This window comes from Terrapene carolina, unplaced genomic scaffold, assembly GCF_002925995.2.
Source record: "Terrapene carolina triunguis isolate 2854851 unplaced genomic scaffold, T_m_triunguis-2.0 Scaffold558, whole genome shotgun sequence".
In the NCBI taxonomy this organism is placed as follows: domain Eukaryota; kingdom Metazoa; phylum Chordata; order Testudines; family Emydidae; genus Terrapene; species Terrapene triunguis.
In genome coordinates, this window is record NW_020664909.1 from 7,591,673 (window position 1) to 7,614,490 (window position 22,818).

General features: G+C 39.8%; 1 protein-coding gene across 1 annotated transcript in view; it reads left to right on the forward strand.

Annotated features, from left to right (window-relative positions):
• The window catches only part of NECTIN3 (nectin cell adhesion molecule 3), a 71,734-nt gene extending 49,110 nt beyond the window's left edge, over positions 1–22,624 (forward strand). The window contains exons 5-6 of the mRNA XM_024200346.3: positions 8,980–9,131; positions 20,394–22,624. Coding sequence (XP_024056114.1) covers positions 8,980–9,131; positions 20,394–20,986 — 745 coding nt within the window. The 3' untranslated portion in view covers positions 20,987–22,624. The remainder of the gene's footprint in view (positions 1–8,979; positions 9,132–20,393) is intronic.
• Positions 22,625–22,818: the final 194 nt, after the last annotated feature.

The window sequence follows — 22,818 nt, forward strand, 5'->3', positions numbered from 1 at the left end:
TTTTAGGATAATTCCATTTATTTTTATAAATGGAATAACTTCTTTGACAGATGATTGTGATATTGAGTTTCTTGGGCTTAGTGTAAGATATTGCAAGCACCTGTTGTCTATCCTTCCTCCTCCGTGTGAGTTGGGGACGTGTTCAAAGCAAAGACCCAAAACGACTGGATATTTGTTGAATAAAATTATATAAAACTGATATGGCATTCCAAATTGGGTGGAAAACACTTGAAGTATCATTTCAATCATCAAATTTACCATGCCCTAATAAAGAGTAAGGCACTGTATCTACTTCCAAATAAGATGCATGAGATGGCTTGCCTCATGACTCGAAGTTCAAGTCAATCTGTGTTGATATCTGGTATCTTTGTATGGCTTTCTGTTGTGTGATAAAAGCTGTATTTCATGAATGTCATATGAACTGGATGGCTTTACTGTGAGTCCATCTGTAGTCTTGCATGTTAAGTACATTCCCCTGGAGGGAGCCACCTGAAGCAAATATACCTCTACCCCGATATAACGCGACCCGATATAACACGAATTAGGATATAACGCGGTAAAGCAGTGCTCCAGGGGGGTGGGGCTGCGCACTCCTGTGGATCAAAGCAAGTTTGATATAACATGGTTTCACCTATAACGTGGTAAGATTATTTTTTTTTTGGCTCCCAAGGACAGCGTTATATCAGGGTAGCGGTATAGATGGCCCAAAAAGGTAACTTCCCTTTTTCCTCTTAAAGAAAAACTTGAAGTAACTTCACTTGGTCGGTCTATCTGTCTGAAACAAAATAACTTGTGTGTGAGTATTTAAGCATATGTAATACACAGTAATAGTGCTGTGAGAATCACTGATATATGATCATTAAAGATCAGTTGTGGTACCACTTCGTATTCTCAAGTTGCTTCCTGGATCAGTTAGGAGAAAAAAGACACAGTTTTAGCTTTGGCTTTGCCTACGCTGGAACTTAGTTAGCAAAACTTTTGTCATTCAGGAGTGTTAAAAAACCACCCCCCCGAACAGCAGAAGTTTTACTAATGAAAAGCGCCTGTGTGAACAGTGCTTTGTCGGTAGGAGTCGCTCATTGCACGACTTTTAGCGGCACGACTGTAGTGGCACAGGCATGTCGCTAAAAGCTGCGTGGTGTAGACATAACCACACGTTTCAAATACTAATTTATAGCTAATAATAAACGTATAACCAAAGTTTCTTGAATGGAACCTCCTAAACGCAAAACAAAATATGCTATCCAACTATTACATTAAAAACTTAAGAAACAAATCAAATGAAGTAGTCTCAATTAGATCACATTTAAACCAGGTTGATTTAAAAAAAAAAAATCACCTAATACGAATTGTAAAATCTAACAGAGTGGCTGTCAGTTAATCCCCAATTAAATTTCATTTAAATCAGGTACATTCAGTTTTAGTCTGGCTAAACTGCTCAACATTGATACAATATAAATTTGAACCAGTGATCAAACCATAATCACAAAGGCAACGCAAGCTGCTTTTCAAGATGATACGTGCAAAGTGGCTCATTGTGTCTCTTCTCCAACATGTTATGGTTCATGTTAAAAGTAATAAGGACAAATAACCTAGTTTTAAAAGATACTTTAACCTTCTCAGTAATAGGGGCTTTCATAACACTTAAACCAATGCCCAGATTTAATTTCATTCCTCATGTGGTACAGAAGTCCGATATGGTTTGTAAAAGTAGAAAACTTAATTTCAATAAATTGTAGATGAAGTTGTATACAAATTTCTTGTAATAAACTCTTTGGCAGAAACTTAATCATTATAAGAATGCCAACTTTAAAAAGTTGAGGTAGCAATTTATTGGCAGAATACTGGGCTACAATGCAAAGACTCAGAACCACTGTTACGCAAGGGTAGAGAGCTGGGTCATGTGAGGGGTATTTACTTGTACTTGCTTCTGAAAAATGAAGTGGCATTTGGGGAAGGAGAAGGCAGAATCTCATTTGTACCTCTTTTTCCGAGAAAAAAATTCAGTTAAAGTTGATTTCAAATCTAATTTTAATTCTAAATCATGCTGTTGAAGAAATACAGAATTGATAGCTGTATTTTTTGCATTTTGTCCACTGAATTTTAATGTGAAGGGGATATGTACTATTGTTAGTAATAGTAATAACACATGCTGAGCAATCTTAATAACCTGGAAGTAGATGGACAAATCTGTACATAGCAAGGTTAATGAATCGTTGTTTGGCTGGGGAGATGAAGACAAATGCGTGTGTATTGTGGCAGCGTATTGTGTTCATGCAATGAAATGACGAAAGTCCATGTACAATGAAAAGTAACTTAAAATAAACAAGTACAGATTTGTGAATGTTTAGCCATTTGACTCCTATGGTGGGCAGATTTTGTGAGATTGGCAAGCAGGATAGCTGTTAAGCTGCAGAAATAAAACATTTCTACAGTTGTCTGGTAGTGACTGGCCTATAGTCAACAAGATCTCAAGTGGAAGAATGTCTGAAGATGTTCATTCACTGTACATACTGAATTTTTATGGTATTGTTCATGAAAAGTAGTTGCAGCATGTGGCGTTGCATGGCAGACTGACACTTTACTCATGGGAATAACACACACACATTCTTCTTTGAGTAGTGTCCCTGTGGGTGCGCTACGTCACTATACTTTGCCTGCCATGCACTCTTGATCAGAGATTTTTGTCAGTGGTATCTGCAGGTCTGCACCTATGGCCTAGACACCCTCATACCCCGATAAACTCCCTGTGGCTTGCAAGAGTGTGTCAGTGTCCAGTAATTGAACTTTGCAGCTGGCTACCCTTTGCTTTCTTATGCCTTTTTCATTTTAGGTTTTTTTAGTGTTTTTTTTTTTCCTGTTAGCACAAGTTCGGGCTTTGAGAGGGTTCTCCCCTCCTCCCCCACTGGCCCCCCAGCCCTCATCCACAGCCCACGTGTGGGTTATGCCCAAGACCCTGGACTTCAAACCTTTTCATATGTGCCACAAGTCCTTCCCTTGCAGTGATGGAGATTCAACCTGCCTCTCTGCTGCTTGAGAGAAATCCACATTCCCTCCAAATGTGAAGTCTACTTAAGATTTAAAAACAGATCTAAAAAATTGAGGTAGGAAAAACGTATATTCCTATTTATGCAGTGCTCTCTGAGATCCATGGCGTGAGTCACCCCACAATAAATTGGATCCATTGATCAGCTCTGCTTCAGCGGTAACCAAAGAACCCAGACTCTCCAAGAAAAGATCCCATTCTCCAGAATCAGACAAAAAAGGGAAAGTCACCTCCTTGATCTGGGTCCCAAGAGACCTCATCAAACACCGATATTGCTGAGGCTCCCTTTCCTGCAGTATTGTGACCACAGTAGCATACCTAGAGGTCATCTAGAGAATTTCTGACACTGGCATCTGACTCTGCTTCCAAATGTCAAAATGAAGGCAAAGTCCTTATTGGTACAGTCTTCCATAGCCAGAAGCGAAAAGTGTACCATACCTATTCTGGTGCTGCGTCTGGCACCACCCCATATGCTTACTCCTGAGGAAAAACATCCAGACGTCCTGGTACTGTCCATGCTCCTATTTCACAAAGACCTCCGAATCCTCAGAGCCCAAATCACCATTATTGAAAGGTACTGAGAGGTACTCCCCTCTGGTACCAACTCATTTCTCTGAGCTTGCTTACCCTCCATCCTTTTCTTCGATGGTGACTCACCCTCTGGTACTGACACCGTCCCCATGCAGGTTCTTTGAGAGATACTTCAAGCTGGCACTGTACAAGATTCTCTGGAACTGCCTCACGAACCTCTTTCTAACCCCAATATTTATGCATGTGCAGGTCTCCTTCTGGGGCCCCGTACCAGTCTGACTATCAGTACCTACACCATTCCCCCCGCCCCCCCCATTTGGATAACATCCTCTACTCAGAGGTGTCTATACAAGGTTCCTCCACCTTCCAACTCTTCTCCCTAGAAACTGACATTGAAGAAGGAGCTCATAGCAAGAAATACACCGGTTACCGTAGCAAGGATAACGTTGGGATCTTGCATTATTCCTTTATGCCCCATCACAGTGGCTTGCTGGAACCCATGGGCTTCTTATGGCAACCCTTGTTACGCAGGGTGCTATCTCAAGAATTTGCTTCAGAAAGATCAACCAGTGCATCTAGGTTGTGCTCCACAGACGCATCCTCTACAGCAGGAACCAGTGGAAGAGGAAGAAACCTCACCTTCCTGCAAATCCTGCTCATCAGATGAGGGTCATGCCTAGCTTGGCATCCTGTCCTAGTGACTTTAAGGCTTTTCAAGATTCCTGAAAAGGGTAGCAGGCACCTTACAAGTCCTGGTAAAGGAGAGTTGGATTTCCTGATACTCCTTGTTGGATAACTTACATTGACCTCAGGGCAAGATTGTCTTGCCCATCTGTGAAGCTTTGCTTATTCTATTCCGTGGTAAATGGAGTGCAGTGAACTTCAGCCACTGTTGCACTTCTGTATAGATGAGTCTACAAAAAGTATTACATCCCTCCCAGAGGCTCAGTATTTATTCTCTGGTGGTCAAGGCTGCTAACAAATGGAAGAGACCGCATTAGTCCTGTTCAACACCATCGGACAAGGAGCTGAAATGATTGGGTTGTAAGAGCTGCTACTTGGCCTCCTGGTAGTTCAGAGTGGCCTGTTAATAAGCCCTGGTGACTAAATGGGACTTCACTGTATTAAAAATTTTCATCTTATTGCATATGTGGCTCAGGAGCAGAGAGAACAATTTCAGGCCCTCATTACAGAGGGTCAAACAGTTGCCAAGGCATCTCTCCAGGCTTTGTGCAATTGTCAGTTGCATCTAATGTTCTATGGTTATGGCAGTAGTCGTGTGCCAAGCTTCCTGGCTGTGGTCTTCAGGCCTCTCCGGGAGGTACAAAATACTATAGAGGACCTTCATTTTGAGGGCCCCCAAGTTGTTGAGTGACAACCAGGATGGGTCCCTCCATTCTCTGAAGAACTAAGTTCTCTAGGCATCTTCAGCAACCTCCCAGCCAGTGACATCTTCAAAGTGTCTGTTTTGACCCATTGGTTGAAGGTGGTAAACTACTACTTGCTGTGGATCTTATATTGCACTTATTCCCCTCCCACCCTTATGGGGATACTCTCTCCTATTACCTATCTTTCTGGGAGCTCATCACTTTGGACTGATGGATCGTAGAAGCAATTTTCACAGGCTTCTCCATCCAGTCCAGCGCCTACCACCCCATTCCTCTTTATGGACTCTTCTCACAAAGACTTCTTAAGGCAAGAGGTAAAATTCCTCCTGGCCCAGGGGGGAAATTGAACCTGTTCTATCAGACTTTATTGAGAGAGGATTCTGTTTCATCAGGATAGAATTCTGTTCTTGGTATTTTCTTGTCCAGAAGAAAAATGAGGTGTGGGGGGAGGCCACCAATTCTGGATCTCAGGACTTAACACACCTCCATCCGCTCCTGATAGTTCAGAATATGACCCTAGGAACAATAATTCTCTCTGTCTGGGAGGCTTTACTCCTTCAGCCTTCAGGATTCTTGTTTCCATGTCACCATTCATCCCTTACACAAGCAATTCCTATGCTTTGTGGTAGGCAAGGACCACCTTCCCATACAAAGGTTCTGCACTGCAAAATTTATCAAGAACCTATTCAACCTCTTCTCTCCTATCCAGGAACTAACACCAGCATGGGACCTCACTTTAGCTCTCAATGCTTCGAGGAAACCTCTATTTGAACCTATGGAGAGTTGTTACCTCATTCATTTGGCCCTTAAGACCTTATTCCTCTAACCATTACTTCCACCAGGAGGGTAAGAGCTTGGAACCTTGATGGTGGACCCACCAAATACAGTGCTCTACCAAGATGAGGTGACTTACTTCTTAAGTCTCTTCTGAATTGCATGTTAAGCAGGAGATTAATCTACCGGTATTTACCCCAAGCCTCGCTCTTAGAGAGAAGTAGTGAGCCACCATACGCTTGGTGTTAAAAGAGCTCTTGGCTTTTACCTTGACAAGAGTAGGCCCTTTTGGGTTTCCCCTAGACTTTTCATCTCTGTTGCAGAAGGAGTAAAAGGGGACAGAGTCTGCCCAAATGGGTTGCAGATTGCATCCTCTCATGCTATGAAGTTTCATTGTTAATCCACCCTCCTCCCCTGAGTTATTGCTCATTCCACCAGGTCTCAATCTAGCCCCTTTCAAATATATACCCATTTCATACATTTGCCAGGCACCCACCTGGTCTTTGTCACCCATGTTTTACTAGCATTACCCTCTTTCATGCCTGCCTCCAGGACTGACATGGCCTTTGATGTTGTCCTGTGATCCATACTGAATCCACTTCCTCGGCACCCGTTCCATGATGGGAGTCTGCTGACATGGAGCACCCCTAGGGACACTACTCAGGTAATCTCTCCTCCATCTTTACCTTGTACAGTAACTGGAGTTCTTCCAGACGTATGTCCCTAAGGGTGTGCCACTACTCACCATCCTTCCCCTCTGTCTCGGAGTCTTTCTTGAAACATTAGTGGTTGAGAAGAAACTGCACTGGCATTGGGTGTGCCCCTCCCTGTATATTCTTGAATCAAGGCACAAGGGTGTTTAGGGTTCAGATGTGGATTCATAGACACTGCTGACTGAAAACTCCTATCGAGAGCAAGGGCATGCGCATATCCTGATGTGGAGCACCCATGGGAGGGATGGGGGCACCTTTCAAAGAACTCCAGTTACTGTACAAGGTAAGTAACCTCTCCTCTCCTTTTTGGTTAGTTGTAACCCCTCTATGCCCTGAAACCATCTGATTTCTTAATTAGCAGTGAAGGATCATTTAAAGGTGCCCCAAAATGAAAGTCTCTCAGCAAATTAACAAAAAACAGGTGGCAGAGCCAATACATATATGAAATCATACAGGCTGTTCAAGATACAAATGAGTTAGTGTTAAGCACTACATTGAATGCTGCAAATATACTCAGAAAGCTCTTCCTCCTCCACACGTTTGAGTGATAGGCCCTTGATATTAGTCCGGGTCTCTTCCTCTATAGACAGTATGGAAGACAGACATTTTCACTTGCATCAACCTTGCCTGTACTAACAAGATAAGGAGGTGTAGGTGGTCCTTTGGGCTTTGTAACTTTGTTTCTACAATGATCTGTTTTTCTTAAAATATTGCTCCCTAGTCTAAATTTTCAGATAAATCGTGAGACATAAATTCAGGTCTTATTAAGCCCAAATGTATTATCCTGACTTTGAGTCTCAGACTTCCAGTAATGGTGATTTGAAGGACTGAATTAGTTAAATTGTGTTATTGGCAGTAAAACCATATTGTTACTAGTAAGAAGTCTTTTATTAAAAATTTGACAGAACTTTGCTTTAGTTTCAGGCCACGTTATTCCTTAACTTAATTCCACTGACGTGATGTGGAGCTAAACTGGTGATTAAGTTGGTCTGTTTTAAGATTGCTCATTCTTGGAATAGTTTTTGGAAAATGTGTCCATCCAATCCTTACTTGAAAAAGAGGGAAGATAATTTATTTACAGCCTATAATCCTGCAGAAGAGCACAAAAGACTACTCCTGAGGGCATTCTGCGCCAAAAAATTCTGCACACAATATTTTAAAATTCTGCAAATTTTATTTGTCAAATAAATGTGGAGACTCCAGCATGGCATGGGGAGCACAGGTCACTGGCTGCACAGAGGTGGAAGATCACTGTGCGGCTCCACCTGCCCCCCGGGACACTGACTCAGCGGTGAGGCTTTACCCAACCATGACATAGTGCAAGGACCAGGTGTGCCCTCAAAACACCCCAGAGCCCTGCCCCTATGTGCCAGGTGCACCAGGTGTGGGCAGGCAGGATCCAAGTGTGGAGGGGCTTAATGTGAGGGGATCCAAGTGTGGGTTGAGAGGGTTCTGTGTGGGGCAATCTGAGTGCAGGAGGCTTAGTGGGGGATCTGGGTGCGGGGAGCATCTGGATGCCCAGGGCCTTGTTGGTGGGTTCTGGGTGAAATGTTAATGGAATTCTGCAGAAGGATCCAGGTGAAGGTGGTTGGGGCTCTGTGTGAGGTAGGGGCGATAGAACTCGGTGAGGGGGGCTTAGTGGGGTGATCTAGATGCTGGGGGCATTTGGTTCAGTGGGATGGGGATCCAGGTGCAGCTGGTTGGGGCTTGGTAGGGTGGGGATCCAGGTGAGGTGGGTTGTTGGGATGGTCCAGGTGCAGGGGAAGTGGGCCTAGTCGGGAGGGTTCTGGGTATAAGGGGGTCTGGATGCACGGGGATTGGGTGGATGGGGGAGCAGCTTCCTGTACAGTGATCCCTCCCTTTGCAGCTGAGGAGCGATGGGTACAGGAAGTATGGGGGGGGCGGTAGGGGGAGAGGAGGGAGTTTGCAGAGCTTCCTACAGCCGGAGGAGAAATCTGGGGGTGGGTCTGACATGACCCCAGATGCCATGCAGAGAGAGAGGAAGCCCTGTCCTCCCTAGCCCAGCCGGGATTAGCAGCTGAGCCAGGCGCGGGGTCAGAGCCACCAACTGGGTCTTCCCTGGTCCCGCCCCCTTCCCCACAGTGATTTACCTCTGCCGGTTGCCCTGGGCACCCGAAACGTACTGCTGGGGAGGGTCGCATGACCGCTCTTATGGCTTCCCTTTGCTTCCCCCATCAGAAAGGCATTTATCTGCGGGGAAACAAAGAAATCTGCGGGGGGCATAAATTCTGCGCATGCACAGTGGCGCAGAATTCTCCCAGGAGTAAAAGATTCAAAATTCCAACAGACTTGTAGTAGAAACAAACAAATTGACTTGACATTGATATTGTTTCTTTAACTGAAAGGGCTTTAATAATATACCAAAATAACTGCATTCCACAGAGCAAGCTATTTTAAACAGAAAATAATTATAGTTGAACTTTTTCAGGTAATACATTTTGCATTTAAATTTCATTGTGTAAATTCTGAGAATGCTTAAACTGCCTCCAAATATTGTCTAATTCAGGATGGATGGGCAATGGCCTGAAGGTTTAATGTCTTCAAATAATACTCTGTATTTCAACAGTCCGTTGACTTACAATTATACTGGGACTTATGTCTGTAAGGTGACCAATTCCCTTGGACAAAGAAGTGATCAAAAGACAATCTACATATTGGGTGAGTTGCTGTTTCCCCCTTCCCTTCCTAATATGCTTTGTTAAAATACTGTGTCAGAAGTTGGACTAGGTGTCTAGTTGAATGTGTTTGGTTTTTTTTTTTTTTTTTTTTTTTTAGCCATGTTATATAACAGGTTACCTAAAACTCAGTCTTTCATTAAAGGTAATATAAAACTGGGAAGGACAAATGGAAATAAACATTACCCTACTAGTACTGATACTATTTCAAGGGGCTAATATCATTGTTCTGTCATGCATGCTGTCTGTAAATTGTAGTATTTAAAAGGACCACAGTAGTGTCTGAGTAGTGTCTCTATACCAGCTCTAAGTGATGGTAATAAAGATAAGGAAGTAAACACTACACCTCCTAAGATCAAGTGTTTCCCTCCCTCTTTGGTGAAGACAGCATTGTTGACAACATCCATGCTACCTAATTTGAGATGAGATGACAAATGGAAGAGATTTTAGATGGTAAGGAATTAAATAAAATTGCAGAGTTAGGGGGAGAAAAGAAATGTTATAAAACCCAAACTTAAAACACTTTCCTGAGGGAGGGGGAGTCTGGTTTTATTCCTTTATCCTCAGCTGAGCTGGTCAGAATAACAGTGATGCCTCACTGCTCATACACTCCTATGAGCAAGCATAAATCTAATTACAGGGGGCAGAAATGGTTAGAGCACATTGCTCCACCTGCCCCTTCCCATCTGTGTGGTGGTCTCTTGTGGGTGGGGTATTGCCACAGGGGCTGGCGGACTTTCAGTTAGTATTTAAGTCAAGAAAGCACTTATTACAGTGCTGGCTATGATAAAGAATCTCAGTAGCAGACAGAAGTGCCATGTTATCATAGTATATGTTCCTTTGAGTATAGCAGCATATTGAAAGGATACCATGGCTTAATGAAGATATGTAATAGCATCAAAAGTAGAGCTGAGACCTAACATTATTATATTACCATGATGATGGGGGTAAATTAAATGGAATTACTTAATGTTATCAATAGGTACAAATGTTTCAATTAACGGGTAGTAGCAGTATTCAGAACATTAACTATAAATTCATTATATTCTTTCTACGTTCTCGAGGGCCAATCTTCATGGTAGGTCTGAATCCATTCTTATCTCAGTAGCTACTATGCTGGTGGCAAATGAAAACTACTGATTCAGCCTGTAGACCACGGAGAGTGAGTAGTAAAGTAAGTGCCTCTTTGGCTATTGGAGCAGAAAAATTATCCTTCTTGGAGGCTGTGAATGGAGAATGAAATTGAGCAAGATGGCACCAAACAATGTACATGTAAAACATTTGAGGTCACACCCTCTGTATACCAATTATATACTTGAGCAGGCTTCACTACTTCATAGCAGCGTGGCACATGCTGGTATATTTCAGAGCAGGTTGACTATAATCCAATGGGAATGGGAGGAAAAGGTGAGCAATATTGAACTCGGTACACCTTAATCTGGTTTGGGGAGAATTCAAACAATACTGTCAAAGATGGAATTTCAATATTTTTAACTAAATTTGTATAAACATTATGCAAAATATTGCAGTGTTAAAAAACCCTATGAAAATAACATTTGAAGACGCTCATAAGTATGCATATACAATTCGGTGACAAAAAAATAAATTTGTCCTAAGTATCAGTTATCTTCATGAGAATAAATCACCTGTAAATTGTTCTGTTATACTCTGCTTTTTTGTCTTAGTTGAACTGTTATGTTACTGAAGACAGCTAATGCTTAATTGGAAAGGTTAACTAAAAAGCTTTGGAAAAACTGTACAAAACCTATTAAGGTTTTTAAACCTTCCTGTGTATTTAAAATCAAATAAACCATTTAAACAGAGGTAGTTATTTTGTTAAAATGGTAGTTCAGAACTATTTTAGTCCTTGCAGAATTGATGACAAGAATACCTAATATATATGAATGGGAACTGTAATCCTTAAATCTGTTCAGTTGCTTGTTAACTATTGCAGAAGAAATCAGCTGGAACTAGACACACAAGGTATATAAAGGAAAAGATTTTAACTTAATTAAAAGCATTGATGTTTTAGAGTTACTGATGCTTTCTGATCATGATTTTTGCAGTAACTTTTTATTTTAAGCTTTTCTGTTAACCTACCTTAATGGCATAAAAACATTTTTAAAAATTGCTTTACCTATAGCACTTTAAGTTACTGAAGATGAAAACTCTTGAAAAATTGAAATGGTTTTGTACTCAGGTGAATCTTTGTATTTTATCAATAAAACTAACAGCTCACTTATACTACACATCTCTCAGGCATGAATACAAATTTTTGTCCTGTTAGCAGCATTGCAGGAAAGATGAAACTTGAACTTTTTTAAACAGTACACTAAACCAAAGTTGCTGCAAAATCTTCAACTGCTTGACGATCCCCATTAAGTGTGAATCAGTCTATGATTACAGCATTGAATTTCACAAAACTCAACTATGACAAGATATGTGCAATGATATTTGAAATAAAAGCAGTTCAGCAGTACCTCTTGGCCAGTTAACGTGTCCTAAACTTAAGTCCAGTGTTGCCTTTTGAGCTCACATGTCACCAGTTAACACTGGATATCGTGGGGAAAAAGTGACCTGTGCGCCACTCTAGGAAATTAGTTACCTCAGTGGTATAGTAAAAGTTTAAAAAACAAAAACAAAACCCAAATCTTTATAATAGACCAGTGTTTCCCAAAGTTGGGACGCCGCTTGTGTAGGGAAAGCCCCTGGCGGGCTGGGCCGGTTTGTTTACCTGCCCTGTCCGCAGGTTCGGCCGAGCGCGGCTCCCACTGGCCGCGGTTTGCTGCACCAGGCCAATGCAGCATCCCAAGTTTGGGAAACACTGTAATAGACCATTGACAGTATCTTGGCCTACATATGGGTGGAGTAGCTAAATCCAGAAGGAACAAATGTATTCAGAAGTGCAACATGAAAACAAATTAATTCCAACCTGAAAGCATAGCTTGATTTCCCATTCTTAAAACAAGACACAGGTTATCTTTTCAGTCTCTCCACTTACTGGCTTTTGTAAACATACCACAGCGGGCTCAAGAGCAAATCTTACAATAGGTTTTCTGATGATTTCAAATGTGAGCACGAAACCACTAAAAGTATCCATTTAAATTGGGCTGTTGTAAAGAGGGGAAAACATATTGATACCTACTGTTTCATAATTTTTTTGTAAATTTTAAAAAGAAATTGCATTGGCTGTTACAGATTATAATAGAATCTAAACGTTTAAATATAGTTGAGCTTGAAAAACTAGATACTGTGGTTTTTAGTGAATAGATTGCATCTATTGTTTAGACACATTGAGCATAATGTGGCTGCAATCTTTGTAAAGTGAAATAACCACAAAATTATAAAATTACTTTGCTCCCCTGTTTCTATTTCAAAGGTAACCAGGGTTCTTAGACTTTTTCAAATGGGATTTTTTCCCACTAAAAATCAGTATTAACTATATCTTAAACTATTTCAGTGATCTTAACATGCCTGACCAAAGCTTCCAACTGATTATAAAAAAAAAGCTTAAAATCAACAGTGCATACCAGTCTGGAAGAATGGTCAGAAAAACTTGCCAGCCAGTCATTAATCTGTAGGTAAACAGTCATAATGATGGTGACCTAAGGAAAAGCACACCTTACTTGCTTGTCCAAAAAAAAAAAAAAAAAGTTGTATATCTAAACTGAAATTTGAAAGGTTGTTGAGCTACACAGCGAGTACAAAAGAAATTGCTTGGGTGTTAATGTATATGCTTGCAAATATACATTCTAAGGTAAATTGAGGTAGATACAATTGTCAATAGAAGTATTAAGTCCTATTTGTCAACTTCTGTAGACTAAGAATTTCATTCAAAAATAAACTTAATAAATAAACAAGAAAAGTAGAAACCAGATTAAACATCAAGTTGATCTGTGTCTGGGCAGTTTCCTAAAGTAGGAAGATAAAAAGGATTTGGAACTGAGCTTAAAGTTCGAGGATTTTTACCTGATCACATATCTAGCACTAAAATGCCATAATGTAAGTTTGTGTGTTGTGTGGGGTTATTTTTTTGTTTTTGTGGTTAGATACAGTAAAGAGCTCATAGCAGAAACAATGTCTAGTGCTGCACAGCTTCTCCTTCACACAAATGAGTAATGCCTTTCAGCTGGAATTCAGAGGCACTCCACCGTTGCTGGAGGTTCGAGAACTGAAGCCTGCCTTTAAACTCAGGCCACCAGAAATTATGCTACTTTTGCTGGAACTCATTTTGTCCCATCCACTTGGTTTACATTTTTACTCGTATTTCTCTGATTTTTGTCATCTTCTAGCACTGGTCTCTCTCCTCAGATTAGAGATGACCAGAGCACTAAGGGTGTAGTTTTCTGGTTTCTCCAGTACAACATCTATCTAGCAAGTTCTCTGCTCCCACCACAACTCTAGGAATAGCTCTGCAAGCCTGGAGCAAAGTCTAAGAGGTGCAGCTTTTCTGGAACATCAGAGGGCAAGCTCTTAATGGCAGGGCGTGGTGCTTTGAGTTGGACAAGCTGGGTGGGAGTCTTGATTCCTGTCTGAAGCCACAGCTCTGCCACAGCAAGGCTTTCTCAGGAGCATGGAACCTCTCTCAGCCTGCTCACGGAGGTAAGTCATGCAAATTTGAGAGGCTATGGGTTGCAAAAATACGGAAGTAAGCATCCCCTTCACAAGGCAGCAACTGTAAAGCTTCAAACATGCAGATAGGAGATACCGGGTGCTGGCAAAGGGATTTGAGTAACTTTTCCAGTGCCTTGGGTCATAGTCCAAGCTGCACAGGAAAATTCAGAACAAACTTGGCTGATGATCAGAGAATAGGATCCTAAGAAACTAGACTTTGTCAGAGAAAGTATATTCCTCAGAGTTTCTAATGCGGAGTTGCTAACTACCATGTACTCCTGGCAAACTACAAGTCTTATATGGGATTAACTCTTCTGATTAACAGACAATGAATATCAGGAGCAGCTAAGATCCTCCGTGACTGAAGGGCAGCTCACCACTACAATGGTGCTCTGGGCAGCATTGGATGCAGTGGACTTGGCAGCTAGGACCATGGTAACTGCAGTGACATGAGATGGTGGGCCTGGCTTCAGATGGTAGACATCCCTTCTGAGGTCCAAGCGACCATAGAAAAAAATGCCGTTTCAAGGAAATTAGCTCTTCAGCGTGATCACAAATGAGGCAATGCACTATAAAAGAAATTGGAGAGCGACAGCCCTTTCTCTAGGGCTTTATGTATATCCCAGCTTCTGCATATAAGCCTCAAATGCCTCAGTCCTCTTTCAGATAATAGTCCCCTGACTGTGGCCTGTATCCCTCCAGAGCCATCTAGGAAACACCAGTGACTTAATCCATGATGCTCATTCACCATCTTCTTAACAGACCTGCAGGAGGGACAAGTGTTCAGGAAATAGTTTTGATGGCATAGTTAAGATCCTGGCTGGACTACCTATGCATCCATCCCCTTTTCTGTTTGGCAATTGCCCCTGTTAATTCAAAGAAACTTAAACTGGGATTACCTCGGACTAGTGGGACCTCAAGATAGTAAATGAGTGTCATAGCTAGTTGTACGTTACTCTGACCCCTACTTTTATCCCCATCTCTCTTCAAGGATCCTTCATCATGAGATGCTTCTAGAACAGGAAGTAGACTTCTTGTCAAAATTCGGAGTGGTAGAGGAGGAAACTCAGAGGGAAAGGCATGTACTCCAATTAATAATAGATTCCAAAGTAAAAAGGTGGGTGGACACCTATCCTAGACCACTGATGTTTAAATGCCTTCATTGTCATTGCACGTTCTGGATGGTCACCCCTGATTCTTCTATCCCCCCACTGGATCCTAAGGATTGGTTTGTGGTGCTGTACCTGGAAGACACTTTATATCCGTATCTTAATCCTCCCAGCAGTTTCTGTGGTTCATAGTAAAGAGGTCCACTATCTGTACAGTGTTCTACCCTTCACTCTCTTTGGCCCTTCAGGTATTTTACCAAGGGCCTGTGTGTAGTGGTAGCATACCTAGGGAGTCTGTACCATGAAGCTGGCTGACAGGTGCTTTTCCACAGTGGGTCAAACACTCAACTTAAAAGACCTTAGACCTCTTAGCCTCCCTCAGCCTCAAGGTCAATCCACACTGACTGACACAAAGCATCAAATTCCTAGGAAGCTGCGTTAGACTCCAAGTTGGTGATGACCTGTCTATTGCAGTTAAGGAGTCCAAACACTTCCAGTTCTTATTGGCAAAGGATCTGTGAGCAGTAGAAGTCTCCTTGGCAACGATGGTTGTGAGGACTCTTACAGTGCCGGCACAGCCCCAACAGAACCATGCTGTTAATGATAAAAACTCTCTCGTGGGGCATGCGTACCAAGAGCAGAACCTGTGGACAAAATACTTAGGAGAATTAAAGTTACTCTCAGTTAAGTAACCATATTACTTTGCTGCTGATAACATCAGCATGGGTCCCATGACCTGTTCTTCACCCATTTCTTCAATCTTCAGCTACCATGGGCTTCGAGTTATAAGGGACCTGAGGGAGGGTCACGGTCATTCCACTCCTTATGCCCTTGCAAAGGAGCATGAGGCAGCACGGGGCACATGTGCAGTCCTCATGGACAGTGTTTAATTAAAAATAAAAAGTCATGTACAGTGGGATCTGCACGGACAACCTCTCAAAACCCCAACAAAAAGCAAACCCACAGTAAGTTACTTGTAGTTCAGAAACTTTTCTACCCAAGGTAAATTCTTCTAACAGATCCTGGGAAATGGCTGTCCCATTGTTTTGTTCCAGTCTTTAGCAGTACATTTGAAGACGCGAAGGCATAGCTAGGCATTCCTAGAGGTCTAAAGATATCTCAAGCATACACACCATAGTTGTACTGTGAAGCGCAAAGGCCCCGGCATTTTGATTGAAGTGAGATGTACAGAGTGCTTGTAGGCAAAATGATAAAAAATTGAATTAGTTGGCATGTCAGGTGTCTGTGAAATGATTCATGGAAAGAACCAGACTTCCTGTACAAGGACATCAGGTGACATTGTGGGAAGTGAGTATCTGAGCTTCAGCTGGGGAAGATCTGCAAAGTAGGTTTTGATTACGTTGGAGGCATCCTTTGGTAGGAAGATACAATTGGGGTAGTTCCTAGATAATTCCTTAAACTATATAAAGCTTTTGCTTTATATCATGGGTAGGAGGGACTTGTGCTTCTTCCTATTCTGTCATAATAATTTAAAAATTTGCTTTTCTTCTTGCCCACCACCCCATTTCTTTGAATCACTGCTTACTACCTTTCTTTTTGTTATGAGGAGAGAAGCTATGCAGCAGAATGAGAAATGAGTGTTACATGATTTTCTTTCTGTTAGCAGCTTGTCTCCTTGTTCAGCCCACCCTGATAGTCTAGTAAGAAATGGAATTTTTTCTCGAGAGACTTAACCTTAATTACCTTAAGGTTACCATCTGATTGCTGTTAATTGGTTGCTGGAGTGTTCCTACAGCTCTGGAAGAAATCTTCTAGTGGCTTGAGTTGAAGGGTGCAGCTTAATCCTGGAGTCTAAAGCAACAACTTTGGATCATTTCTGAATTCCACAGGTGAGAGGCATTATCTATTTATTTTAAATGAGGAGAAAAGCTGCTAAGAGAAAATTATCAGGCCAGAAATGTCTCATTCTTGAAAGACAAATTGAACAGAAACCATAATACTCCATTGTAAACATTCAGTTGAAGGTGCTTATTTGGGGTTCTAGACTGTAAACTAGGGGAGGCACAAGTAAGTGGGTTGAGGCAGATCATTAGCTTTATATAAACTTAACTGTATTACTTCATTAGTTAGCATATGCTGAAGTGGAAATAAAAGTTAGAAGCTCTTAGGCCAGCAGTTCTCAACCAGGGGTATGTGTACCCCTGGGGATACATAGAGGCCTTTCAGGGGATACATCAACGCATCTAGATATTTGTCTAGTTCTACAACAGACTACATAAAGCCCACTTAGCAAAGTCCGTACAGACTAAAATTTCATACAGACAATGACTTGTATAGTATGTAGAGCAGCATAAACACTGAAATGCAAGTACAGTATTTATATTCCAGCTGATTTATTTTATAGTTGTATGGTAAAAATGAAAAAGCAAGCAATTATTCAGTAATAGTGTGCAGTGGCACTTGCAGTTTTGTGTCTGAGTTTGTAAGCAATTAGTTTTGAAGTTAGGTGAAACTTGGGGTACACAAGACAAATCAGACCCTTGAAAGGAGTACAGTAGTCTGGAAAGGTTGAGAGCCACTGTCTTAGGCCAAGTTTGTCAAAATGGATTAATTATTTTGTGTGCCTCAATGTTCAGGTGCTCAATATGAAATACTGTTTCACTGGGTTGGGTATGAGATACTTTCCTGGAAATGAGATGTCTGAAGTTTGCTAACAAAAAAAAATAGTGCTTGCTTGCTTCTGGAAGTTTTGGCCTTGAGCTGTGACAGCAGCAACAGTGGAGAAATTCTGGCCTCGACATTTTAGTTGGGGGGAGGGAGGGAGAGGGCTGTGCCTTTATTTCAGAAAAAGTGAAATTTAAAAGGACATTTAAGACATTAGAGTTCAATTTTAGAAAATACTAGAGAAGCATTAATAGCTGTTGCTTGTTAAGAGTATGAATTGTCAGGTCTCCAAAATAAGTGGCTCCTAGATAAAAGTAGGTACAAAGTGCAAGTGTTCTGGATTATATTTTCTAGAGACTTGAACATACATAAATGAAAATTGAGGCAATAATTCTATTTCAATTAACACTTTAAGAGAGCTACTTCTTGCAATCCTTTTAGACATTCTGGTTGTGGAATATAACATAAAGAAACTTGTCTACAGTATTACATATTCAAATTAATCTCACTAGTTCAGGTTTTCAACTAAGAATATTTTATAGAACTCTTAACACTATATAAATCAATTGAAGCAAAAAATCTGCAGTTGACACAGGTTTTACTTCATGGCAGTTGGAAAGTGCATTCCAGGAAGCAAGCATTGCTTACTTCTGAACACAAATGGAAAAATTTAAAGGATGACATTTCAGAAAACCATTCTCTCTGGCGAGGAGAACTAAGGAAGGATTATAGCACTCTTTTATTTCTTAAATACTTGAGTTTGCCCCCATTACCTGGTTCTGATGCTATCTGAAGTGTTGTAGCTATGAATCTAACCTTTATTTCTTTAATAGAAAAACAGTTGTCAGCCTTGATTTGGGGGGGGGGGGGATTATTTCAATCCCTGCCCTTAAATCTAAGGATGATGATGATCCTGGTAAATTGGGGTTGTTAAAACCTCTATCCTTTTTCCTTTATAGGATGAAACAAAGTTTTTTCACTTCAGGTTGAACTTCTGGATGACTAAAATCATAATCTGAATTCCTTTTGTTCATTACTTTAGTGCATCTTCTCTCCTTTCTTATCTTAAATTCACTTAATTTATATATAGATGTGTTAACCAAGGACCTTAGTGGGTCTCAGTTTGTTGCTTTCAAAAGATTTTTTTACAAAACTAGCAGTAAATATATTGAACAGAACTTGGCAACACAAGTAAATTGTTACATGACACAATACATGAAATGCAGATGAAGAAATCCATTGCAGTAAGTATTGTGTGCATTGAAAAGATAAATTATTCAACGTAGCATAAGAATTTTATAACAGATTTTACACAATTGTTAGTAGTACCTTTTGAAAAAAAAATGGAAAAACATTGCTCAATAAGAGCCTGTAAACATTGCGTTGGTCAGAGGGACTGAATTTTTTGGATCTTACTTCTAGTTTTGTGTGTTCAGTTACTACCATTTCAGGCTGAGTAGCTTAAATGCTACTTTAACCATTCTCATTAGTTTCATTATTGGTGTTTAGTTGCCTCATTAGTAGTAAACTGTGTTAAGAACGAGTTAAAGATAGCTTGATACTTAGGTATCGTGTAAGCAGGTTTTTTAATATTCTCTCTAAAATGTAAACTGAAGTCATGAGTCAAAATTTTTCAGTTTTAAAAACTCTTGGATGAATTAAGTTAAGCTTGCAGCTGGTGATAAGCTACTACTTCATACAACACTTAGTATATTGTTTGTGATTTTGCAATTTAAGAGATCATGAAGTCACTTCATTTTAAACCACTTGCAGAGTCTTATATGACTCCCTATGGTTCTTACATATAGAAGCGTGTACATCGCCAGTTGACTTAGAAAATCAAAAGAAAAAAGGTCTCATAAAATCTGCTGGTGGGGTTGTACAGGTGATGCTTCAGTGCATACCCTTGAGAGAGCAAGATAAAACTCAGAATGTATGCCATTAGGAAGGAGACAGGGAACTTAAGATTTTTTTAAAAAAAATTTGCTTAAAAACAAGAGTTAAATCAGTCAATGTACTATTTATTACATACTGCAGAAAACTATTTTTAGTGACTTTGTTCAACTGGTTTCTGTAGAATATTTTTCTAAAACAGTGGTTTAAAATATAAAGTTGCATTGTTACACTGACATCATTCTCTTAAAAGAAAATTCATAACTAGAAAACTGCATTACATAATTTAACTTTGAGTTCCTTCACCAATCCCCACTTAGGCTATTAACACAGCCAACGTTTTGGGGAGAATAATTAAAATCAATAGCTTACTTTCTGCTAACTTAGCACACAATGTATAGTTTTTCATTCTTTAAGAGTTTGTTTCAATGCACTGAACAATTTCAAAATTTAATAAAAGTTTAAGTTAAAAGTGAAGACACTATTTGTCCTTCGCCAGTATTAATTTTTCAACCGATATTTCTTACCTTTGGCTGAGGAATTGGTTAGTGGTTGGTTTTATTTTGGTTTTGTTTTTTGCGGTAGATAATATTCTCCATGGATGAGATCAAACTGGTTGGAAATAGTAAACTATAAAATCTACATAAACTGAAAAGGAACTTCTCCATTCTTTCATGAGAATTAATAGTTATTTTAAAATTTGACAGTGATTGTTTTTGTGGTACAAAAGCAGTTCCCCACTCTGCTTATCCTATAGCCCAAAATGAATACACAGAAGCCAATTCAGAATTAGTTGAAAAACTATAATCTGTATTGCAAAAGTACTTTATAAGTGCTCAAACTTCTTAGAAATTTAAGAATGAAAAACTATTGTCTGTTAGTAGAGAACAACATATTTACATATTCATCAACTTGGCTTTCTTATAAACCCTTTACTGATTTAGCTTGCATTGACATTCTTTGCCTTTTCTGTGTCTTGTCTACCCTATTCCTCTTTCCATTAGATCCTCCTACTACTACTACACGACCACCCACGGTTCTATGGCATCCTTCAACTGATGGCATCACAGGTTTAGCAACAGAACCAAAACTAATACATTTTCCAACATCAACCTTGCCAGCAATGCAGGAAGACAATTGGGGTATCATCATCGCTAGTGCAGTGGGTGGGGCTCTCTTTCTGATACTTGTAAGTGTTTTGGTTGGAATTATCTGCTATAGGAGAAGACGGACGTTCCGTGGTGACTACTTTGCTAAGAACTACATTCCACCATCAGATATGCAAAAAGAGTCTCAAATAGATGTTCTCCAGTCAGACGATGTGGATTCTTACCCTGACAGTATAAAAAAAGAAATAAAACATCCAGTGAACAGTCTAATATCAAAAGATTATTTAGAAGACCCAGACAAACCAGAGTGGAACAATGTAGATCATATTAACAGGTACCAAGAACGCTATGAAAGACCAATGGATTATTATGAAGGAGGAACACTGGGAATGAAGTACATGGTTGGCGAATGTTATGATGACAATGAAGAAGACTTTGTGTCACATGTAGATGGCTCAGTAATATCCCGGAAGGAGTGGTATGTGTAGTAACCACTGATACCTTAACTTGATTCATACAGTTCCATTCATTAGTTGATCACTTTCAGGTTGTTTATATTTTTACTTGAGGAAAAACAAGCTTTTTGAAGTTGATTTTCAAGCTTTTGATATTGTAAAAATCTGGGTTAAATGTATCTGAGCTGCTTTATGATTTTTCAATGCTGTACTACTGTCTTTGAAAATATTGGAATTTTGATGCATAATGCTTTATTCGTCTACAGCACATGTAAGAACCAAGTGCTAAATTAAAGTTACCATACAACTTTAGAGTTAAAAAGCAACTGTCTTGGCTTTGTGATTTAAAAACAGTTTACCTGAGACTATGATCAAGTATAATCTTTGTTAAGCATATGGTTTTTTATATATATATACACATTTTAGACAAAAACAAGTGAATTAGTCTCAAAGCTGAAGTTTATCTAAGGTAAATTCAATTCTTAAAAGTAATTTTTACCATACAAAAACATGGATTTGCTTAAATCTGTTTTTTCAAAGGTATATTTTACTTTTCTAGACAAAAATGAATACCTCTTTGTTTTAATGAGCCTTCCTGTAATATGATGTGCATAGTTAGTGGTAACTTTTAAAGAAAACATGTTGCATTGAAAAAGTTAGAATTCTCAGTGAAGGAGTTTGAGGAATAACAATGAATATATGGAAGGTTTTGTCTTGTAGCTGATTTTTGAGAACCATTTTTTACACTACAGTTCATTTCCAAAAAGTACTATTGCAGTCTATGTACAGAATTTGTCAGTTACAGTCCTGTACTTCACATGAGATCAAAAACTGATTCTCTAACTTAGAGAGAGAGAGAGAGAACTTTCAACTAGAAGTAAGAAGATGCCTGGAAAGTTTTCACTGGGGATTGGGAAATACAAGGTTAGGTCTCAATTCAGATATAAATTCTAAGTGTATGGGGGAAACGAATGGAGTTAATATAGCTAAGATATCCAAGTTTAAGATTCTAGCAGAATACAGCATAACATGGTGTGTAGAACATTAAAAGGTAAAGGGCAATTTTTTACAATCCTTTGTGATTACATCATTGCTTTTAAGAGTTGAGCGTACTTTAAAAAATGCATATTTATGAAAAGGGGTTAATGTAAAAAAAGTGCTATTTAAAATAAAGCAAGTAGGGAAATAAATATTGCTATTTAATGCTGTTGAAAAATAATTTGTACAAGCACACTGTGGAATCCCCAGAACAGCAGTTGTATGTATTACTCAGTTGGGTTTGTTTGTATTGCATTGGTTTGCTTTGTTGCAAATAAACAAGTTGAACTGTTGACTAAAACAGTAAGCAGTCTTGTAGCTAGGAGAAGCAGATGGTTACTAGAAATGAAATTGCATGCTTGGAAGTCAATTTCAAGAGCTGGAACAACCTTGCCTCTCCTTCAGTAGTAGGTTCACTACCTCAGCTTTGCAAATGAATAGAATGGAATCTGAATGAAGTTAATTCAGATAATCTAGTTTGACAGCAGTTAAATTGTAAAAATTAGACGTGATAAACAGTTCTGTGGTGAAATCATATTTTAAGCTCTCAACTTGACATGCATGAGTTTAAAAACTCTTACCCAGGAAAACTTGCCTTAATGTTGAAGTCCAGAAATGAAAAAACTTGGAGGGGGGAGAGGGGGGAGACAAGAGGGGAGATTGCAACACAAATAAAAAATTTACTAACTTGGGCCAGAATTTTAAGGATGCTTAATGGCTACTTGTTTGAATGTTTCCTTTAGTAGTAAAAACATTGCAAAATGACAGAGTATTTAGAGTTTTACAACAAATATGGTATCTGTATTAGGCTGTTGACAGTAGTCTGT